The sequence below is a fragment of the Myxine glutinosa genome, chromosome 1 (assembly GCF_964187855.1).
Source record: "Myxine glutinosa chromosome 1, kmMyxGlut1.1, whole genome shotgun sequence".
NCBI lineage: Eukaryota > Metazoa > Chordata > Myxini > Myxiniformes > Myxinidae > Myxine > Myxine glutinosa.
In genome coordinates this window covers 116,984,531-117,006,596 of record NC_136261.1, presented here as the reverse complement: position 1 = coordinate 117,006,596, position 22,066 = coordinate 116,984,531, and the positions used below count along the sequence as shown (strand labels likewise).

The window sequence follows — 22,066 nt, the reverse complement described above, 5'->3', positions numbered from 1 at the left end:
CATCCTTTCCCTGCTGAAGTACAACCCCAGGACATAGAACACTGTGGCTTGCTACCTGGCTGTTTCTCCCGGCCGTCTTACGTGTCCTCTTTTCAAAGGCACTGCGTTGCTGTACCTCCTCCTCACCCACCTTATGCACACAACCCATCCGGCTCTGATGGATATGCAATCCTCTCACCGACTCAAACTCACGTCCACACCCACACTTCTCTCGAACCTGCCCTGCCTCCACAGGCACACAATCACCCCATAGACATACATTTCCCACACGATCACTCCCACACCCTTTCCTGGCCTGATGGATCCTCAACTCTCTGATGGATCCGAACTCACGTCCACACTGACACCTTACCAGACTTGCATCCACAATCCATTCTCGTTTGTCAACATCAGTATGGGGGTCCTTATCCGTTTTATCTGTCCGTATATATATATTTATCTGTATTTATCCGTTTTATTTATATATATATATATATTAGAAGGAGTGAGGTGTGTGTGACACATGAAGACTTTTTGGGAATACGCAGGGTCAGATCATGGGCATAACCCCCTCCCCCACAAGGTAATTATCTATGTACTGTCGGACCCCAACATTCACCGGGGATACATTACTGGAAAATGTCGAATCCGCGAATGTCGGGGCAATGCTTTATTAGGAAAAAGGAGGATCGGTTCACGGAGGTTCGTGGTTCATCAGGTAAAATGTTAAAAAATTTACGACCACGAATGCACATTATTAGTTTCATTAAAATGATTACAAATAAATTTCCAAAAGGTTAGCTCACTCTTTTGCCATGAGTGTAGTGTTATTTTATAGAAAATGAACTGTTTGTTTTGCTTTATCTTGTGTGGTCGCCAAAGCAGGTCTTGATCCCAGAAAAAGTTGCCTTTTACTGGCAGGAGTTTCAGCTTGAAGAAAGGTACCGTATTCTGCATTATTTTACGAAAATAGACAGTTTAAGTTACATAATTTTAAACGATCTGGCATTAGTCATCGTATTAGAATTTCATTTTATTTTACATTCAACATAAAAGTGCATTTTTACTTACCGTACCATGAACCAGCCTCGTTGATTGGCGCAACATTTACACCATATATTACATGTTATTTGTGTGCGGACTAAAGGAATTGAAACTTAAAACTAAACAATAGCTATATAATTAAATCCTCACGTGGTTCCTGATCAAACATGTATGATAAAATAATCATTAAAAAAACCAAGCAACCCCACTCCCACATTATATCCCATCTAGAAATCTTCTTCCCTGCCCATGAGAAAGGTTTGTGATAGTCTCTGTGAACCAGGCCTTTTCCTTAAACATAAAATTCCAACAATGTTAACCTGAGATCCCTACCGATAGGTGAAAAGGGATAATCAACAAAGTACGAAGTACCAAGTAGGTCCGGGGGCGGGTGGAAATACATGCTCGACGTAAATGTGTACCGTGTAGCGCCACCTGGCGGTGGTGGCAGAGTGTATTACAATTCCCTTTATTACTGGGGCAACACTGAGGTTAAAGCACTCTTCGCACCGATTACTTCATTTTGGCAAACAGAACGACTAATTGGTCCATCAGCGAAGTGACGGGTAGACTCCGCATATTTTATATACTGTATGTATATGTGTGTGTATATATATATATACAGTATATTGTTGCGGTTTTGAGAACCCACACAGGTAACATCATTAAAGGTTAAAGGTTGCACCCCATAGTTAGGCCACATGCAACACGTAGGTCACCTTAGAACGTTAGTTATTTCATAGTATGTGTTTAGGATAAGGCCATTTCCAATAGTTGCATCTGCGTTGTGTAAAACAAATAAGAGTAGGCCCCGTCCACTTTGCAGCCTCCCTCCACCCGACTCCATTGCGCCTATCCTGTCTGCACCCCATTGCCCCTCGCAGTTTGTTACACTTTGGCTGCCAGCAGCGTTTGCTGCTCTTGCTCGCTCAAACCAGCCCAAAGGCCACGAGGTAAGGCCCGAAAAGGGGGCGGAGCGCAAGGGTGGGGGTGTGGCCACGTCAAGCAGCCGTCAAGGGCGGAGCCGGTAAGACCTCAACAGCCAATCAGGGCTGAGGCGACATCGCCTGACAGGGTGTGGCTAGAGATTCGAGAGGGTTCGCTGGGCGTGGCAACAAAACCCTTCGCGCGAGGCCCCCACCTCAGTTGGGTTATGGGAGAGACGCTTGCAGAGTCAGGAGGAGAAACGCGCTGTGGGCTTGAGTTAAGAGGCGGGCGCTCGAGGATTGAGAAGGACTGCAGCGTGGTGAAGGACTTGCGAGGGAAGCCAAGCATTGCCATTCGTGCAGAAGGACTTGTGTGGAAAGGCGCTTTGGTAACATCATTGGGGAAGTGGCGCATTGTACATAGCGATACCGGGAGCGTGGATAAAGGCGCCGGTACACCTATTGCGTACGCAATATAATCGCCAGCCAACCGACCTTTCCCCGATATATAATTGTCCGCCTCGCGCCTACGCCACGCGGAGAGCTGCCTGCCGTCTTCCATCGCCTGCACAGTACGAGTCGGGGACCGGACGAGTTATGGACGCCATCTTTGGACCCTCAGCCCGACCATCTACATCCCCGTGTGAGTGAGTCTGAGTGCGAACGGACCCGTGTCCAGGGAATAAGTATAAGCCTGTATAAGACTGCCCTGTGTATCTGCTTCTTCCTCTTCACTGTACATTACTTTTCTTCCTCTTCTTCTTAGTGTACAAATTGTTAATAAATTATTGTGTTATTCCTTTTCCTCTTGGTCCGACCGTTTTAGTCATTTCCTCAATTGGGTAAGCGTGGCACGACCATAACCGCTCCAATCGGGTTAGTTCCTGATAACGGCCCGAATCGCAGCTCGCTTCGCTCGGCGTGTCCACTAACGCCGTGGTTCGGGTGGGGTTATTTCCTTGCTTCACGGCCGGTGTTAGTACTTAGGTAATAGGACTAATTCGACCAACAACCCTATTTAACACCGACCGGAAGGAACATGATAGCCCCGGGATCGCGTCGGCCAGTAAAAGGACAAGGTGATTAATCCCCCCTTGATAAGGGGAAGGCCGACGTTTGGAGATCCGCAACAATTAGTGTCAGGAGTGGGATTTGGAACCTGTGACTAAAATTTTTAGACCAAATTTTGGACACCAATTTTGCACATTGGCCGCAACAATTGGTGTCAGGAGTGGGATTGGACCTGAAGTGCGCCTAACGCACTCCAAATTACGAGCGGCCGAAATTTATTTAATTAACATCTAAATTAAATCGTGCCATGGATAGCCAAGGCGGTCGGATGCCGGTGGTGGTAGATGAAGAGGAGTTAGAAATAACCCAGGACCCCCGGGAAGAATTGGGACAATTGGAAGAAATGGAGGATGCAGTTAATGAGGGTGCAGCAGTAGGGGTTGCAGGCGAGCAAAATGGCGGCGCCTCGCACGCGGCCGCGGCAGCTGAGCCCGCTGTGCGACCCGGGTGCAACATTGAATTGTACCTAATTCAACTAATGGCAAAGATAGACTCCCAAAAGGATGAGATGAAAGCTCAGGGTGAGCAATTGGGAAGCCAAATTGGGGGATTGGGTAAGGAGATGGGAGAAATGAGGGCCAATAGTAAGCGAATGGGAAACAGAATGGGGGAGCAATTGGGAAATCAAATTAGGGGATTAGAAAGCAAATTGGGGGGATTAGAAAGCAAATTGGGGGCCAATTGAAGGACGTGGGTGGCCAAATGGGAGAAATGAACGAGGGGATAACGGGGTTGGAAAACAGGATGGCCACCCGAGAGTATCAAATGAAAGGAATGAAGGACGGGTTAACGGGGTTTGAAAACCGAATGGGTGGCCACATTAAAAAATTTGGGAGAGACATAGACCGCAGGTCGAGCGGGAAAGGCACACTGGTATGCGACGGGGTAGCGTGACTTGAGAAGCGCGGGGAAAGCGAGGTTGAGCAAAGCACGGCCGGGTGGACCGGGGTAGAAATCGCGACTCGGGGTATAGAAAAGCCGACGGCCGCTGAATTGGAAAATCTTATTTTATGTGCGCCAGCGGTCGTCGAGCTGAATAAGGAAAAATAAATTATAGTTGCAATTGGGGTTGAGGAGACGGCAGAGGTAGTACATGAATTGAAGAAAGAGATGGAATTTGTGCAAAGTCTGTGCTCACATCGTGATGCCGTACTTGCTAACCCCACTGGAAGTTTGCATCTGCGTGAGGGGAAAAGGATCCCGAAGGTAAGCAGGGCTGTATATGGCGCGAAAAGGTTTGGGCGAAAGGATTTTTCGCGCGCTTGGGATCCCGACGTTACCCGGGCGCTTGTGGGAGGTCCATGGTGCGCTGTGTGAGAGCGAATGGCGCGCGTGTGCGAATGGCACCGGAGCGCGAGTATGAAACAGAGTGTGAAAGGGAGAGTGAGTGCGACAGAGTGAGATGGATGGAGAGAGTGTGCGAGGATGCACACCGGAGCGTGTTGTAGAGCGTGTGCGGGAGTGCACACCAGAGCGCGTGATTGGGTGTGCAGTGGGGGATTGCACACCCGTGGGTAGGTGTGCGCTGAGTGGGTGTATGCAGAAGTGCACACACATGGGAGTTACAGAGGATGTAATGGAGTGTGCGAGTAGAATGAGTGCACCAGGATGTGCACGAGAGAAGTGTGTAATGGAGTGTGCGAGCAGCGAGTGGTGTGCACCTGAGTGTGGAACGGAAGAGAGTGCACGAGGAGTGCGTGGAAGAGAAGTGTGTAACAGAGTGTACGAGAGAAGAGTGTGCCCGAGAGCGTGCGGTGATAGGATGCATGGAATGTATGAGAGGCGCTGGAGCGCCGCGTTTTGTGCAAGTAGAACGGGTCGCGGGGTGTGAGAATGCGATTCGAGCATCGACGCAGACCGGGGCAGCGTTTAGGGCGACGGATAGCCGACGCGAGTCCTCGGTGCGCGGGTGTGCTTTGTGTGCTGCGGGAGCCGGCGGGGATCGTTGCTGCGGCGCTCTTGCAAGGAACGCCGTGCACGATTTGGGCCGGGCCCCGCCCTGTATGGTCGGTGCCGCGTCATAAAGGCGATCGGCACGATTCCGGGGGGGTAGGCCAGGTCGGACCTTCGCCCCCTTGGCGGGCGCAGTGCTCCGACCGCGGGAGGTTGGGTCATCGTGGCGGAGACCGAAAGGCTCCGCGCAGAGATGGCGCCTGGAACCTCGGTCCGAGTATGCCTCCTCCCCAGAATCGAAAATGCCGGACGGACCCAACCAACAGTAGACTGGGGTTGAGGAGACGGCAGAGGTAGTACATGAATTGAAGAGATGGAATTTGTGCAAAGTCTGTGCTCACATCGTGATGCCGTACTTGCTAACCCCAATGGAAGTTTGCAGCTGCGTGAGGAGAAAAGGATCCCGACGGTAAGCAGGGCTGTATATGGCGCGAAAAGCAGGGCTGTATGATGACCACCAGTATACATTGCTCGGCTTTTCGAAGTCGAGCTGTAAAAATGTATTTCCGCACCGAGAGGCTCGAGAGTAGTGGACTGGAATAGCGATAGTGTTGGCGATGGTAGCCGGTGTAGAGGGATGGTAAATCTACCATCCCTCACTTGGGGCATATGAGCAGTAGATTATGGGGTTTCGCAGTATGAACTAGCCAGGGCGGGCGGGGATAATTGATAGGGAATTAGAGATGACTTTAGGAGACTTGAGATTTAAGTAGCGACATTGTACAAGTCGTGGGGACGTAGAGAGATTAGGTGGATGATAATGACGAGGGATGTGCTTAGTATAAGGGAAGACGGGGAAAGCACGGGTTTTAGAGGGAAATCGTTAGTTAAATGATGCTGTGTGTATGAGCTTGAGGATGCGCTTTAGGCGCAAATGAGGAATTGTGAATGAGATTCTTGGTGGTGAGCGTGAGCAAATGAGGCAATGGTCGAGAATGATGTGTGTGTGTGTGTGTGTGTAAAAGTGTATGAATGGAGTATTGTGGACAAGTGTAAGTGTATTGAGTGATTGGCTTGCATGGGGTGCAAGTGAGAATACTGAGTGGTGTGGAATAAATGGTGTGGAGTAAATGGTGTGTGGAATGAGTGGTGTGGAGTACATGGTGCGAAGGAGTGGATGGGGGAAGATGGACCCCTTCACGAGTACCCGGGGAGGGTAGTTTAAAGTTAGGTAGAGGAAGTAGGTAAATTGTTTGGATATTGACATCTGTGGTGCAGATAGTAGCAATGTGGTGTTTAGAGTGGTGCATAAGTCTGTGGAATGACTGGGCGTGTGAGCCTGTTGGTGCGTATGGTTAAATGAGCACTCCGCCACTGGTAGTCTGTCGGCCAGGTGAGGCTGCAGGTAGGCTCTGGGAGCCAGGTAGAGTTCAGTTGTGTAGAGTTGAGCGGGATCCGAGGAGAGGACCCGGGTAGCCCAATGCCAGAGAGGGCATCACGGGGTGAGAGAGCCAGGAGGGCCTTCCCCAAGTTTAGGGTAGTCGCAGGAGCTAGGCAAGCTCGGGTGGCGACTTCAGTGGCAGAGGTGCGCAGGTAGGTAGACCTGCTGGTAGAGCCACACGACCCAGCCCCGAAATTGTGCGAGGGCACAGTGAGAAAAATTGGGGGAGTGAGACCCCAAATTTGGTAAGGCACCACAGGATGGTCAATGGGAATTGGTTTTTAGAACCACATAGTGTAAAGTGGCCAATTGGATTGGCAGGGCAAGACCCCGGGTCGAGTAAAGAGTTAATGTCAATTAGAAGGATAGTTAGGATGAAATCTCTTCGCACCATCCACATCCACTCACCAAGGTGACGGAACTCCACACCAGGTTTTGCAGATGATTTGGAATGAAAGACGCATCATGACGTGGGTGAGACATTGTGTATATTCCATCCCTTCCTTCTTGGGAGGGATTGGGGACGAATTTGGTTTAGGGGGAGATATGGGAGACGAGACGGTAGCGACGAATTTGTAAATTGTAAATACGGGGAAGGGCAAGGGTAGTGTAGATTGACATGGGGGGTGACGAACGGCTAGGGACGAGCTTTCCCCGCTCGCTCTCCCGCGCCCCTCAGGTCGCATTACCTTGTTTTGATGTGTACCCTTGCGCCCTTGCCCCCGCTAACCTCTGCTTTGTCTTCCTCCCCACTCATGGGCCCATGGTCGTTTGTTGAGGGGAGTGTGCAGGTGCCCTGAGTTGTGTGGCTGCACTCTTGCACTGCTGTCTGCCGCCTGCACCAGTACACCATATGGACCACACGTTCTGTGGCCTGGCACCTTTGCTGGGCAGGCAATCGTGGCCAACATTTCCTTGCTCTGCGGACCACTGTTCTTAAGTGGCGCACATGCCATGCAGTCGGACCACCTAAGCTGGCCCTGCTGGCCAAAATAAAAAGCGGACATGGTTTGTGCACTTTTTATTAATAATCTTTGGTGTGTCGGGAGAAGAAGATGGTAAACTTTGATGGTGGCACACCGAAGAACACGAAGCAAGAAGATCCATCGGCCCAGCAGCCAAGCACAAGACATCATCACTGATTGGTTTATGAAATGTGATGATTGTGCATTTTTGGTGATGGTGCTTTTTGTGCATTTTTATATTTTTGTGCATATGGGTATGGTGTATTGGTGCAGTGCAGTGCATTGCAATTGGTGTTTCCTCTTCTCAAAATTTCTTCTTTTTCCCACAAAAGACAGGTCCTGGGTTGTAGTATTGTAAATAGTAGTAGTCTTGTAAATAACATGCTCCCCACCGGCTTTATGTGTAGTTTGAGAATAATTCCGTAATTCGGTTAATTGTGGGCGTGAGTCAGTTAGATAGTACACAACGCAGCAGGTGGGACATATCTAGTGTTTAAAACTGTCGCACTCAGGGTGTTAGGTTAAATGTAGAGGGTAACCACACCTCAGTGTCACACTAATTTAAAAGGTAGTCCTGACCCTTGCTTGAAGCCGGCCGTCCTCACTGGTATGTGGTTCGGCTCGGAGACGAGCCTGGCAAAAGGAGGGGTGCAGTGTTGCGGTTTTGAGAACCCACACAGGTAATATCATTAAAGGTTAAAGGTTGCACCCCATAGTTAGGCCACATGCAACACGTAGGTCACCTTAGAACGTTAGTTATTTCATAGTATGTGTTTAGGATAAGGCCATTTCCAATAGTTGCATCTGCATTGTGTAAAACAAATAAGAGCAGGCCCCGTCCATTTTGCAGCCTCGCTCCACCCGAATCCATTGCGCCTATCCTGCCTGCACCCCATTGCCCCTCGCAGTTTGTTACGCTTTGGCTGCCAGGAGCGTTTTCTGCTCTGGCTCGCTCAAACCAGCCCAAAGGCCACGAGGTAAGGCCTGAAAAGGGGGCGGAGCGCAAGGGTGGGGGTGTGGCCACGCCAAGCAGCCGTCAAGGGCGGAGCCGGTAAGACCTCAACAGCCAATCAGGGCTGAGGCGACATCGCCTGACAGGGTGTGGCTAGAGATTTGAGAGGGTTCGCTGGGCGTTGCAATAAAACCCTTCGCGCGAGGCCCCCACCTCAGTTAGGTTACAGGAGAGACGCTTGCAGAGTCAGGAGGAGAAACGTGCTGTGGGCTTGAGTTAAGAGGCGGGCGCTCGAGGATTGAGAAGGACTGCAACATGGTGAAGGACTCGCGAGGGAAGCCAAGCATTGGCATTCATGCAGAAGGACTTGTGTGGAAAGGCGCTTTGGTAACATCATTGGGGAAGTGGCGCATTGTACATAGCGATACCGGGAGTGCGTATGAAGGCGCCGGTACACCTATTGTGTACGCAATATAATCGCCAGCCAACCGACCTTTCCCCGATATATAATATAATTGTCCGCCTCGCGCCTACGCCACGCGGAGAGCTGCCTGCCGTCTTCCATTGCCTGCACGGTACGAGTCGGGGACCGGACGAGCTGTGGACGCCATCTTTGGACCCTCAACCCGACCATCTACATCCCCGTGTGAGTGAGTCCGAGTGCGAACGGGCCCGTGTCCGGGGAATAAGTATAAGACCGTATAAGGCTGCCCTGTGTATCTGCTTCTTCCTCTTCACTGTACATTACTTTTCTTCCTCTTCTTCTTGGTGTACAAATTGTTAATAAATTATTGTGTTATTCCTTTTCCTCTTGGTCCGACCGTTTTAGTCATTTCCTCAATTGGGTAAGCGTGGCACGACCATAACCGCTCCAATCGGGTTAGTTCCTGATAACGGCCCGAATCGCGGCTTGCTTCGCTCGGTGTGTCCACTAACGCCGTGGTTCGGGTGGGGTTATTTCCTTGCTTCACGGCCGGTGTTAGTACTTAGGTAATAGGACTAATTCGACCAACAACCCTATTTAACACCGACCGGAAGGAACGTGATAGCCCCGGGATCGCGTCAGCCAGTAAAAGGACAAGGGGATTAATCCCCCCTTGATAAGGGGAAGGCCGACGTTTGGAGATCCGCAACAATATATATATATATATATATATATATATATATATATATATATATATATATAGATATATATATTATACGTGCTTGAACAGACACCATTTTAAAAGATCACAGCACACAACTCACTTTTTGTGCAAATGGTTTACTCCATTCATTTTTGTATGAAAACCCAGGCATGTGTACTCACAAGTATTGGAACAGTGAAGAAATATGCTAGGTTCTTAGTTCACAATTATTTATTTAACTTCCACTAGGTTGTGCATCTGCTTTTGGCGATTCAGGCGCCTTTGGCAACAAGCAAAGTTCAGACCTTGTAACTATCTCAGCACCAAATATTGGTAGATATCCACATTCACTTTGTTCCATTCCACTAAGAGCCTTTTGATTCAATCACTCCGTGCTAGCCTCCCTGTCCATTTAACAACGACACAATCTACTGTCTTCCTTTTCCTAAAGCCATTGTTACAGTTCACTTTTTGATGGTACCATACTCTTTGCAGAGTGTTGGTGTTTTCAAAGCAGTCTTGGCAAATGTTATACTGGGTGGTTTGCATTTGCCTTCCCAGCATTGTCTGTCCATGCTCTATCCTTTTAAATGCTGAGCGTCAAGAAAGGTAGCAGCACGTCTACCATTTTTAAAGTCTTTGGTATGACTCGGCCGGGTTTTGACCCACTGACCTCTCAAATTGAATGGACGCTCTAACCATTATGCTATCGAGTCTGGTTACAGTTCACTTAGGCAGGCCCATTGTGACAAATGTTGCCAATGCTCGTATCCTGATAATCGTGCAACATTTACATTAACGTCTGGAGCATAGTCTTAGATTGGAAAAGAAGTGAATCCTACGTGCTTGTACATTTCCACATATTCACAAATTATACTTGTAGACGGAAGCATCCACCACAGCAGTTATGTACATACTGTATGTCTATTTAAAGAAAAACAAACCATTAGCTTTGGCCAAAATGCACAACTTTTGCTTAGATCTTACATCTAAGCCATTACGCTTTGTCCATTACGCTTTGTGAATGCCTTGATACATGTGCGTGTTTGTCTGTGTATGATGGAGTATATTTTGGTGTGGTTAAGGAGACGTTTGCAATTATCTTAAGCATGTTAATAATGCAGAACGTTACTCCTCGAATTTTTACCTATCAATCAAACCTTGTACAAATTACCATGAGATGGAAAACGGTTACTCCCTGAATGTGTTTTCCAGCTTTAGTCATCCTCATTGTAGTGGAAGAGCTGAAAATTGTTCCAGTCTGAGCAATTTCAAATATAACAACAGTATATGGCACAGAGCTAACAGATCGTCTTCATTGTCTATTATTTACAACTGGGATTCAAGAACTCCTTCACACCTTTAATAAGAATGATGTGTTGCTTTTTGATGTGCGGAAAAACAAAATAACCTTTTCATGAAAGTTGGGAAGTTTAGTTTCAAGTTTTAACATGCTTATCACAATGATTTTGATGTAGTTTTGTTCATATGGGCAATTCCACGGTTACTCACATTACATATATATGTATGTATGTATGTATGTGTATATATATGTATGTATATATATATATATATATATATATATATATATATATATATATATATATATGCATTAATGCAATGTATTGTAATGTGAGTAACTGTGGAATTGCCCATAAACTTTTGAGGTTCTAATCTATGTAAACACTTAAAACCATCGAGTCACAAACATTGGCGGATGATATGAACAATTGTTTTCGATCAATATAAAAGCATAGTGTTAAATAAATAATTGGCATTAGTGCTAATAATGTTTGAATAAAGTGGTCACCAGTTAAAATAAAACAGTACTTAAATTTTGTGCAAAGATTACGGTCGTAAACTGTGCTTCTGCCAGATGTGGGTGTTTAGAGTTGCTAGTTAGGGTTGTGTGTTCCAGGATTTGTTCCTCCGGGTGAGACTCGAACACTCTCCAGCATTGGTCCCAGCATCTGACCAAATGGTCTGCACACCATCACAGAGGATCGTGTACAAAATAAAAGTCTGAACATGGTAGAACCCACATGCATATGTTAATGTTGCACCCAAGAGTTACAAGGTGAGCAGATATCCCACATGGTAACCCAAGCTTGTCAAAATCTCCAGCCAAGTCCACTTGGTCCCCAGATGGTCTTGCACCCTGATTCTGTCAGGTAATACGTACGTGTTCAACACCTCTGATGGCAGATTGGTGATGTAGGAAGGGACTTCATTGCCCGTCAGGAACTGTGCCACCTCATTGCTGAACGTGTTGCAGTTGTAGTGGAGTAGCTGATACCTGCTCCCACTGAATAAGAAGACAGCAGGATGTACCACAATTTGCAAAAATAAATAAAATATTGAAAGCATAATCCATCAAGCAACTACAAAGGCTCAACCTGCTCCTTTGAGTCAAAACATTGGTACAGCAAAATCCATCCCCATTCAGCAATTCCTCAATTAGACTACTACCTATGTTGTGGCCCATTTACCATGGTCACACCTTCATGTACACAGCTCAATTTTTTCCCCCAGGAATGATATTTTCTCAGTGCGCAGTCGGCATTGACAATGGGATGTTTTATTGTGGAGTATGAAGGTTGTCCCACCTGCTTCTGCTAATTGTTGAAGTCAAAGAAATGGTCATCATTGTCCTTGGTCCTTCAACAAAGTCCTTCCTTGGAACACCTGAACGCCAATGCACCTACAAGTCCTTCATCTGCAGCTTGATGGAGTACTTTTCTCTCCTCTGGGCTGGCTCCCCTGCCTCACCTTGCTCAGCTTGATGCCATGGAAACCAAGGCCTTTAAGATCATTGGAATCTCCCTCACTGAAGCTGAGTCTATGGATCTATCACCGCCATTGCAGACAGGATTGTAGTTTAAGCTTACAGCTGGGCTGAAATTCAAACCCATGCTACACAGCTCGGAGGCGAGTGATTGAATAACCTTGTTATTCACTCATATTCATGATGAAGGACCCCAAAAAATCTAATCATATGTCAAATATTGTAAGGTTTAATCAAGCCCGCCAGAACGCACGGTAATCAAGCGTTCCGTTACATAACCAAGCGTTTTGTTACGCAAATTACTAAAACCATTGGCTTTGTTTGGGTTGAGTGTTGGATCTGTTGAGTGTTGGACTACTTCAAGTTAAAAACTACAGTACATGTGTGTACCTTATTTGCCATTACATACCAGAACTGTGATTCGCCAAGGCCTGCCAGGTAAGGGATGAAAATGTCTTCAGTGACCTGGGTGTTTCCCAAATTGATCACCCGGTCAGGCTGTCCAAGCACGGTTCCACCCTGATAAAAACAAAAATTGTCTGAGGATTAAAAGACCTGGATCCTTGGTGACAGTGCTGCTCCCCACGTATGAATGACGAGCAGCTGCTACGACTAAGCAGGCTTCCTGAGTCAGTATATGAATGTGTGATCTTCAATATGAATAAAGAGCAGCAACAGCAAAAGCCAACAACCCCTCCATTTTGGATGCAATTTGCTGGTCTTTTGCAATTGACAATGCTCATCCCGAGGATCATTCCAAATCGGGGAGGTGATGCACAGGTTCTTGATTCAAATAAAAAGTCAAGAGTTGTTGTATGCCACCCATAGACATTCAAAAATCACACTAAAATATGCAATTTGGTGTCTGTCTGTCTGTCTGATCACAATACATTCGGTCGTTACTTATTCAATCTCAACCAAACTTGACAGCAGGACTATGGGTCACATGACGGAGGTTGTAGCGACTTCATTGGCTCCTCCCCCTAAGGGAGTTTACCGCTTTGGGAAAAATCCATGGCAAGGTGTATATCTGTGTTAAGATATCTAATCGTGGTATTTTTCCAAAGCCGCTTCTAATAACAAGAGTAATAACAACATTAATGATAATACGATAATATTTATGTTGTTGCAAAACAATATGAATACTACGAGTAATAATATCCCTTCTCCCCAAGGGGTTTCTCCTAGGGCTGTCAACCGAGCCGAGACCGGGACGAAATCCCGGCGGTTTCGGCTTTCGAGACGGTCTCGGGACGGTCCCGAGATAAATTGACTGACGCAATTTCTCGGTAAAAAAATCCCGGTTAAAATTCCAACTTCTTGCAGATATTTTCCATAATAGAGGCATTTATTGAGCCTTGCTTTCATTACTCTGCTTCTGCACAAGCATCATTTTTCGCAAGTGCAGCTGAACTGACACAAACGATGATAGATAAAGTAAACTCACTGTTCCAGGATTTTCCCCTTGTCAACAAACAATGCACTGCAAACGAATCCGAATTCCGAATCCGGATCTTCACCAACATCTAATCATGTCGTCCTTGTCACACACGCTGCATCTCCACAAAATTTCGTCCGAATCCGTCCACAACTTTTTGAGATATTGTGTTCACAAACAAACGGACAAACAGACAGGAGTGAAAACATAACCTCCATCCACCTTTGGTGGCGGAAGTAACGAAATCAGGATAAAGGTCCCAATGAAAATCCGCGGCGTCGCTGCTTTATTTAAACCGTTGAATCCTTCCGCTGTATCACTCCGCCTCGCCCCGCCCCGCTGCGGTCACGTGTCCGTCCTTGGAGACGAGTTACGGAATGTGGTTGCTAGGGTCTTTAGCACATTAATATCGAGGGCCTCGCTCGAGGCCCCGTGAATGGAGGGACGATGTTTATTTAGATTAAAAACACGTTTATAACGGATTATTCTACACACAATGTATTAATACAAGTACAATACATTATGTCGTTTTATGAAATGAGTTTTTGATGAACGTTTATGTTTAATTGCAACGCTAAATCTATAAATTGTAAGAATCCCTCGGGGTTTGGTTTGACGGTTTGAATGTGAAAGTATTTTGGTTATCTTATCTCCACTTTAGGCCTGATAAGTTTATTACGTTTACTTTAGTCACAGAGTCAAAATAAGGAGGGGGGGGCGGGGGGGGTGATCACTACACCGCCTGCTTTATAATTTACTAGCAGAAGTACCCGGCATTGCCGGGCGGGGGCGGGGAGGGGAACGGGGGGGAGCGAGCCCCTTGGCGATCACAACTCACAAAATGATAATGAAACTCCAACCGGGACTCGAATATGCCTGCGCAGAAACATTTTCTCCCTCTCTCTGACATTCCGAGCAAGAAATTACACGACAATACAAACTGTAATGAGATAACCCGGTCCCATCGGTGGCCGATCATGTGCATGTAGGCGGTGTATTTTATTTCATCCCGGTAAATGGAAGCTAAGTCGGAATTTAAGTACTCAACATCAGAAATGAATTTTTTTCATTGTTGTTTATATATTGTAATGAAATTCCATTATTTTTGAAGCCTTATTATTTATTTATTTATTTATTTATTTATTTATTTTTTTTTTTTTTTTTTTTACTTTGCCGGGAACCGAGCCGAACCGAGATCCCGTTATGAAAATTGAAAATTTATCGAGACGGTTCCGAGACGGGATTTTGAATCTAGCTAACAGCACTAGTTTCTCCTCCTTGGACAAATGTCATGTTAACATGTATAAATAGTTTATTGTGGGGCAAGCCTACGAAAAGTAAAAATTATTATAAACCACAAACATGTACGATTACCTTTTTAAACAGTCGCTACTGCTGTTTAATACAAAACTGAAAAATCTGGAGGAATCACAAGACCCTTGAAGGTGTAATTCGCTTATCACATCCACCACAGACTAACGGATCAGAGCCTAGATCTACAGTAATCTATATACCCCAAATAAGATAATAACACGACCCTTCCTCCCACTCCCGTAGGGAGTGGGTGTAGTAGTACTACAAGTGTACGTTAGTTTGATGAGAGATGATATCAATATTTACATACCGGAAGACAGCTTTCAATGCCATTGCCACCAAAAAAGAATTCCTGTCCATATACGACAATGGCGGTGTGCCTGGGGTGAGGGATGACAGATGATAGTCATTAAATGTTATTAAATGTAAATTGTTCTGAAAATAACCAGCTTCGTGAATTGGGATCATTGCTCAACAAAGACATGACACTTTGTAAACTAGAACGGCACTCGATAGATAGAGCACATACCTCCACCAGGCTGAACAGTTTACGTTTTGTTTTGTATCCCACTGATAGGGTGGATCTACATTCAGACTTGGACAAAAATCTAATCGGCTTGTTATTGTCGCCTCACCAACTCATCCACCTAGTTTTGTCATCATCTGCCCACAACCTTTTGAGATATCGTGCTATATATAGTTTTTGGCCCCATCACTCAATGGTGAAGAATCACTTTTAAAATTCTAGTATGCAATTACCCTTTTTCCCCTACTCCATCTATTCACCTCCCTTTTATCTACCCTCCTCTTCCTAAAATATCCTCCCAACCTCCTTTCCCTTGGTTCCTCACTCTACCCACACATACATTTATCTCCTCATCCTCCCTTCTATTCCTTATTTAAATTTTGCCGCACCCCCTCCCCTCCTTTTCTCTCCAAGTGCATCAGTCACAAATAGCTGGCCTCTTGTTGGATTGAATGTGAGAGGTTGAGGCATGGAAATAAGGCCTCGCAGAAAAGATTCCCAGACGATGTTCCTTTTTCAAATTCCAAAATAAATATAAAAAACAGAGAGGGGGGGCTGAAATGCATAGAGGAAGATACCGAGCTATTTTGTTATAAAAGGTGAAGATTCATGGCCTACACGGTACGCATCTTTTACGGCGAGCATTTTCTACTCACTCAGAAGCATGTTCTTCCAACTTATTAGGGAATGTTATATTTCCGTAAAGCTTTTTAATCACCATTACTTTTTACAGGTGAGCAAGTGCAATTCTCTTTTTCTTTCCTTCCCCTCCCCCTTCTAGATGTTAATTCCCACTGGTAAATTCAAATGAGTTTGCTCAATTCGTCAGTCACGCAGGCTCATTACCAATGCACTTACTATGTCTGTACTTACCATATTCCATCAATACGTCTTCCTGAAAGAAAAGAAGACAGGTGCTCAAGATGGGATATCAAGTTATGAATGAAAAAAAAAAAAACCTTCCAGACAGATAAAATAAAATAAAAAACCTCCTCCTTTATACAGTACCAGTACCTAATGGGACACTTTAATAATAATAATAATAATAATAATAATGCATTTATTTTATATAGCGCTTTTCAGGAAGCCCAAAGACGCTTTGACATAGTGCAAAACATAATGCATAGCAAAACATAAAAACAATTGCAAAAAAGAAGAATCAATAGGGAAATATTCAAAGCACAAAGGAGGGAGAAGGAGAGGAGATAGTCAGGGGTTAGATGCTGTGGGTTAAATGTTGAATGCAGTGTTGAACAGGTGGGTCTTGAGTGATGTTTTGAATGTGGTGAGTGAGGAGGAGTCTCTGATGGTGTGAGGTAGCGAGTTCCAGAGGGTGGGAGCAGCGATGGAGAAGGCCCTGTCCCCCCAGGATCTAAATTTGGTCCGGATGGGGGGGGTCAGGAGGTTGGTACCAGCAGAGCGGAGGTTGCGGGTGGGAGTGTGTCTGGAGAGGAGGTCAGCCAGGTAGGATGGCCTTTAGGCCAATTATTGTTATAGAAGGTGGTGGAGGTCGCATAACTTCAATGCAGGTCATTTGGGCATCACAATGGCATTTCCACGGATAAATAGAGCCATGACATACCTAGCCCACCAAGCTATAGCAACAAATTCAGGTGAATAAAGATTAGGAGAGTTATCGCCAGCATCCTGACCAAATTACAAGTTCCTGGCCTGATTGACTGCTGTTTACATTACATAGGCACGATTTGACCAGGTGGATGATGGTCATCACTATCACACACAAAGACTCAGAAATGTACATTCAAACAGAAACTTTGAACAAATTATGAATCCCACTGTATTTTTGATCCCAAGTAGTACCATATGATTTTCACGTAAAAAAAAAAAAAAAAAATTCTTTCAGAAATCACACGTCTGTGCTCTGTCCTTTTCAGAGGAAGCTCGATAACTCTTGACGAATTACGCCATTAAGTTCACTGATAATTCATTTTAAGCTTATTTTGGAATGCTTGAAGGTTTTTATTAAATGTTATTTTAGGTCATATTGCTAAATGCAGGTTATTATGCCTCCGTCGACGAAGTTTCTGGAGGCATTATGTTTTTATAGGTTGTCCGTCTGGCTATCCATCCATGATAGGTTTTCGTTACCACGATAACTTTAGAACAGCTGAAGGGATTTAAATCAAACTTAGATCAAGTACGTACTATGATGGAAAGATGAACTGTTTAGATTTTGGGGTCAACTGGTCAAAGGTCAGAGGTCAGAGGTCACGTGAGGTAAAAATCCTGTTACAGCGATAAATTGTGAACCAGTGATGGAATTTTGACCACCAAAGTTTGTGCGAGTACGTATTATGATGCAAAGATGAACCGATTTGATTTTTGGGTCAAAGGTCAGTCTGTAATACACTTTTTTTTTCTTGCTTTTTTTCCTTTTTTGTATACTGAATCGAGGCTCGTGAAAGAGCTGACATTTACTTCACAAACAAATCAACCAGACAAACAAAATATATAAAAAGAGGGAGCGGAAGACAAGAGAAGGGGAAGCACACAAACACTTGAGAGCACACAACAATTAAGAGCAGGGAGATGTGTGGGAGGGAGAAGGCTTGGGGGGAGGAGGTGTGGGAAGGGGGGGGGGGGTGGGAGAAGTATAAAACACAAGGACACCAAGGACTTCCAGGACAGAAGTTGGTATTTCAAAAAAGTGGAACTGGGGTGAAATTAGCAGGGGTAGAAAAGATCAAGGTTTTGGATGGGGGAAGATAAGAGATGGTGGTGAACAGCTGTTTTAAAGACCTGGAGGGTGGAGTGGGATTGAAGAGAGTGAGGGAGTTTGTTCCAGAGGTGGGAGAAAAGAGGAATGAAGGAGTGAAGGTGAGCAGAGAGTCTTGATTTTGGCAGTTTAACCATATGAGGGTTGCAGGCAGATCTTGTGCGACCTGTAGGAATATTTGGGGTACAGAGCCCAGAGAGGAGTCGGTAGAAGACGGAAAGACCACCAACCTGCCTGCGGTGAGCGAGTGAAAGGCCCTTGGAGTTGGCTTCATCGCGGGAGATTCCAATGATTGATTTGTTTCCACAATAACTGAAGAATGGCTGAAGGGAACCAAGTGAAACTTGATACAAGTATGTCTTATGATATAAAGATAAAGAGATTAGATTGTGGGGTCAAGAGGGCAAAGGTCAAAGGTCCCGTTAGTTAAAAAATATCTGTTGCTGCGCTAACTTGTTAATAAGTGATGGGATTTTGACCAAACTTGGTGCAAGTATATATTATGATGCAAAGACAAACTGATTAGATTTCGGTGTCAAAGTTCAGAGGTAATATCAGGAAAATATGTGATACTTGAGAACAGCGGAAGGGATTTAAATCAAACCTGGGAAACAGTATGCATGATGTTCTACTTTTTAATTATTATTATCCTCCTGCACTGCAACCTTTGTTCAATGACTTTCAGTATAGGCTACTGTTATGAACAACACTGACATGGTTTATTCAACTTTGTGATAATCCTCATACAAGTGTCGCAAAGCGTTGGTGCCACCGAAGACGCTTCCTGAGCAAGGGTTATGCTGGGTCGTTTGCCATTGCCTTCTCAGTAGTAGTTCGGGCAGGAATTTGTAGTTTTCCTGGGTGCCGCCGTTAGCTCGCCCATTCTTTGCGAATGGCACCGTGGGGATCTTTAATGTCCACCAACTGTCAGTATATGGGACACGCAGTTTAACATCCATCGGAGGGCAGCACACACATTGAAGATTCATTCACCCAGTCTGTGAATCGTCATTTTTCACCCGGTTGACTTGAAAAAACCACCTTTAGAGGCCATTTTTCCCCGCAAGCGGGGGTTGGCCTTTTTCGGGCACCGTGGTTGTTGTTGTTTTTCGGTCCCCTTTTTGAAGCAATGTTTTACGGCCGGATGCCCTTCCTGCCGCCAACCCTGTTTGTCGCCTTTTACGACAAACAGGGAATTACCAGTGAACTGGTACTCAATTAGCCGACCTCGGAGAGGATGACAGGCTGAGTCAACCCCCTTGGCGTTAATTCAGCGATCGACCGGGATTCGAACCCAGGATCCTAGGATCCCAAGCTGGCACCCTAGCCGCTAAGCCAACGCCAGGTGTACGTGCCAGGTTGACTTGAAAGTTGAACAGAATTTACATGTCGAGTCACTGAATTGGGAAACCAACTAATTTGAGGTCAAAAGGTCAAATCAAGGCCAAACTTGTAAAAGCATAAATTTTCATCCGATTGACCCAAGCATTTTTTCTGGAAGGGAGGGGTGGTGCATTTTGTAAGTATCGCCTGTCTTGTTTATTTATTTTTTTGTCCTCTGTCCTCTTTTCTTTTTTTTCTTTTTTTCATCTAATAATAATATGGTAACCCGACATGACCCCATTTAATCCAAATCCACCCTTTCACATCTCAAGTTATATTATAGGGAATTATTTCACGTTTTTCATCATTAACCCACCATTATCATTACGCAGACCACGTTCGGTAGCACTGGGGCCAAATGGCAAACGTGAATTGGGAGACCCTGACATGAAAAGAGACCTCCGTTTCCGCCCCCCCCATTCACGATGTTCTCTCCACTCCTATCTGATTGAGATTAGTTAGCACAAGCGCCGCACGTACACGGTACAGACCAATTAAACGTCTTTAAAGTTGAATTGGTAAAGATGGTGCTTCATTGGACACCCATAAACAGAGGCCCAGCTGGCGGTACCCAGAACCCACATGATGGTCGCAGCACTTTGACATCGACAAACGAGGGAATTCACTTACCAAGGAGAGGAAGACTCATCTGTCTCGCCAACCCCCGGGAAAGGTCGTATATGTACAGTTGGACGTCGAACGTATCCATCGGGTTCCGGACAAATTTGAGAGTTGTGGGAGAAACAGAACACGAGAGTGCGGTGGTTGGAGGAGAAAAAACACCCCGATAAACAGACGCCGTGGAGCTCAGAAGGAGAAACGAATGATTTTTCTTATTTTAGCAAAAGGTAAATGACAGCCGTGGAAACAAAAGTAAAAACGAACTTTCCGCTTCCTGATTGTGAGGACTGAGGAAGTACAGAATGTTGTTGTTGTTGTTGAAAAAGAAGAAATGCCTTTTTCAAGACTATCAATATGCTATGTGTAACGATTACGATGTATATTAAGATCAATACCAGTAATTAAAGTTATAGCACGGATATAACAATTAATGGGGATACTCCACTTTTAAAGATGATACCTTTTACAGATCTACGCGAATCTATATACTCTGAATGTGTTTTGCTCAGCAGGTTCGTCCACTCGGCGGCAGACGGGGTTTCGCAGTTGCGCTGTCGAAGAAGAACTGGACCAAAATGACAAAGATTTCTCCTCGACTTCTTTTTGAAAAACCGATTCAAATATAATTCCACATTTCACTGAAATTTCACATTTTCTCGGTCGGTCGGATGTTTGTCTCTTCCATTGAGACACAAAATAAATATGACAACCTAAATCTGGCTTTCTTTTTACAGCGTAGCCCATATGACAAAGTGGTCTAGAACAATGTTTGTACGTCTGTATGTATGTATGTATGTATTTATGTGTGTAGTATGTTGGTATGTCCCCTCAAACATATACCAATCAGAGCTGACGATCTGGTCACATGTCAGGGTGATGTCATTACGTGTACGACGGCTCGGCTGACTCCCACTGATCTCTACAACCACCTGTCCGTACATTTTGCCACGCCACCTGTCATATAATCCTGTTGTTGACTTCTTGCTGCGACAGACAATCAGTGACATGGTTCTTTTAACAAATAAATCACCACAGTGTAAAAGAAACTCACCAGATTGATATACTGAGTTAAGAAAGTAAACCCAAGTCAAGAAAAAGAAAAAAAATTCCATATTAAATGCCAAGTCTCTGTATATATATATATATATATATATATATATATATATATATATATATATATATATATATATATATATATATATATATATATATGTATATGTATATATATATATATATATATATATATATATGTATATGTATATATGTATATGTATATGTATATATATATATATATATATATGTATATGTATATATATATATATATATATATGTATATGTATATATATATATATATATATATATATATATATATATATATATATATGTATGTATATATATATATATGTATATGTATATGTGTATATGTATATGTATATATATATATGTATATGTATGTATATGTATATATATATATGTATATGTATATGTATATATATATATGTATATGTATATATATATATATATATATGTATATATATATATATATATATATATATATATATATATATATATATATATATATATCAGTCACTATGCGACCTTCATATCATCAGTGGAGAACCGCCAGCAAGGTGTCCCATACAGCTGCTGCTGCACCTTGCTGGGAGCGATAAGCACCGCCTGCCACACGGTAACGTTATCTCTGGTATCCACTCATCATATGGAGTCGACCTGGTTGCGGTTGGGAGTTACTAATAATGGTATCTGTAATCTGGTTCTCCAACCTAATGGGCGGATGATGATACTGATGATATATCATCCACTGATGATATGAAGGTCGCATAGTGACTGATATAAAAACCGA

General features: G+C 44.5%; 2 protein-coding genes across 3 annotated transcripts in view; one reads left to right on the top strand and one right to left on the bottom strand.

The window, feature by feature from the left end:
• The window catches only part of ALG1 (ALG1 chitobiosyldiphosphodolichol beta-mannosyltransferase), a 115,748-nt gene extending 94,831 nt beyond the window's left edge, over positions 1-20,917 (top strand). The window contains exon 13 of the mRNA XM_068117594.2: positions 20,715-20,917. Within this exon, the coding sequence (XP_067973695.2) occupies positions 20,715-20,828 (114 nt within the window). The 3' untranslated portion in view covers positions 20,829-20,917. The remainder of the gene's footprint in view (positions 1-20,714) is intronic.
• On the bottom strand, positions 9,516-20,491 carry DESI1 (desumoylating isopeptidase 1). 2 transcript variants are annotated; one of them, XR_013623192.1, is made up of 7 exons: positions 20,212-20,491; positions 16,335-16,356; positions 15,246-15,315; positions 12,593-12,702; positions 11,581-11,703; positions 11,209-11,381; positions 9,516-10,905 (listed from the first exon to the last, which is right to left on the bottom strand). XR_013623192.1 is itself a non-coding variant. In XM_068117607.2 (6 exons), the coding sequence occupies exons 1-6, from the start codon at positions 20,288-20,290 to the stop codon at positions 11,294-11,296; spliced, it is 492 nt and encodes a 163-aa protein (XP_067973708.1). In that variant the 5' UTR covers positions 20,291-20,491; the 3' UTR covers positions 11,145-11,293. The 2 variants fall into 2 exon arrangements, 1 of the variants encoding a protein (XP_067973708.1); XM_068117607.2 differs by lacking the exon at positions 9,516-10,905 and having other exon boundaries at positions 11,145-11,381.
• Positions 20,918-22,066: the final 1,149 nt, after the last annotated feature.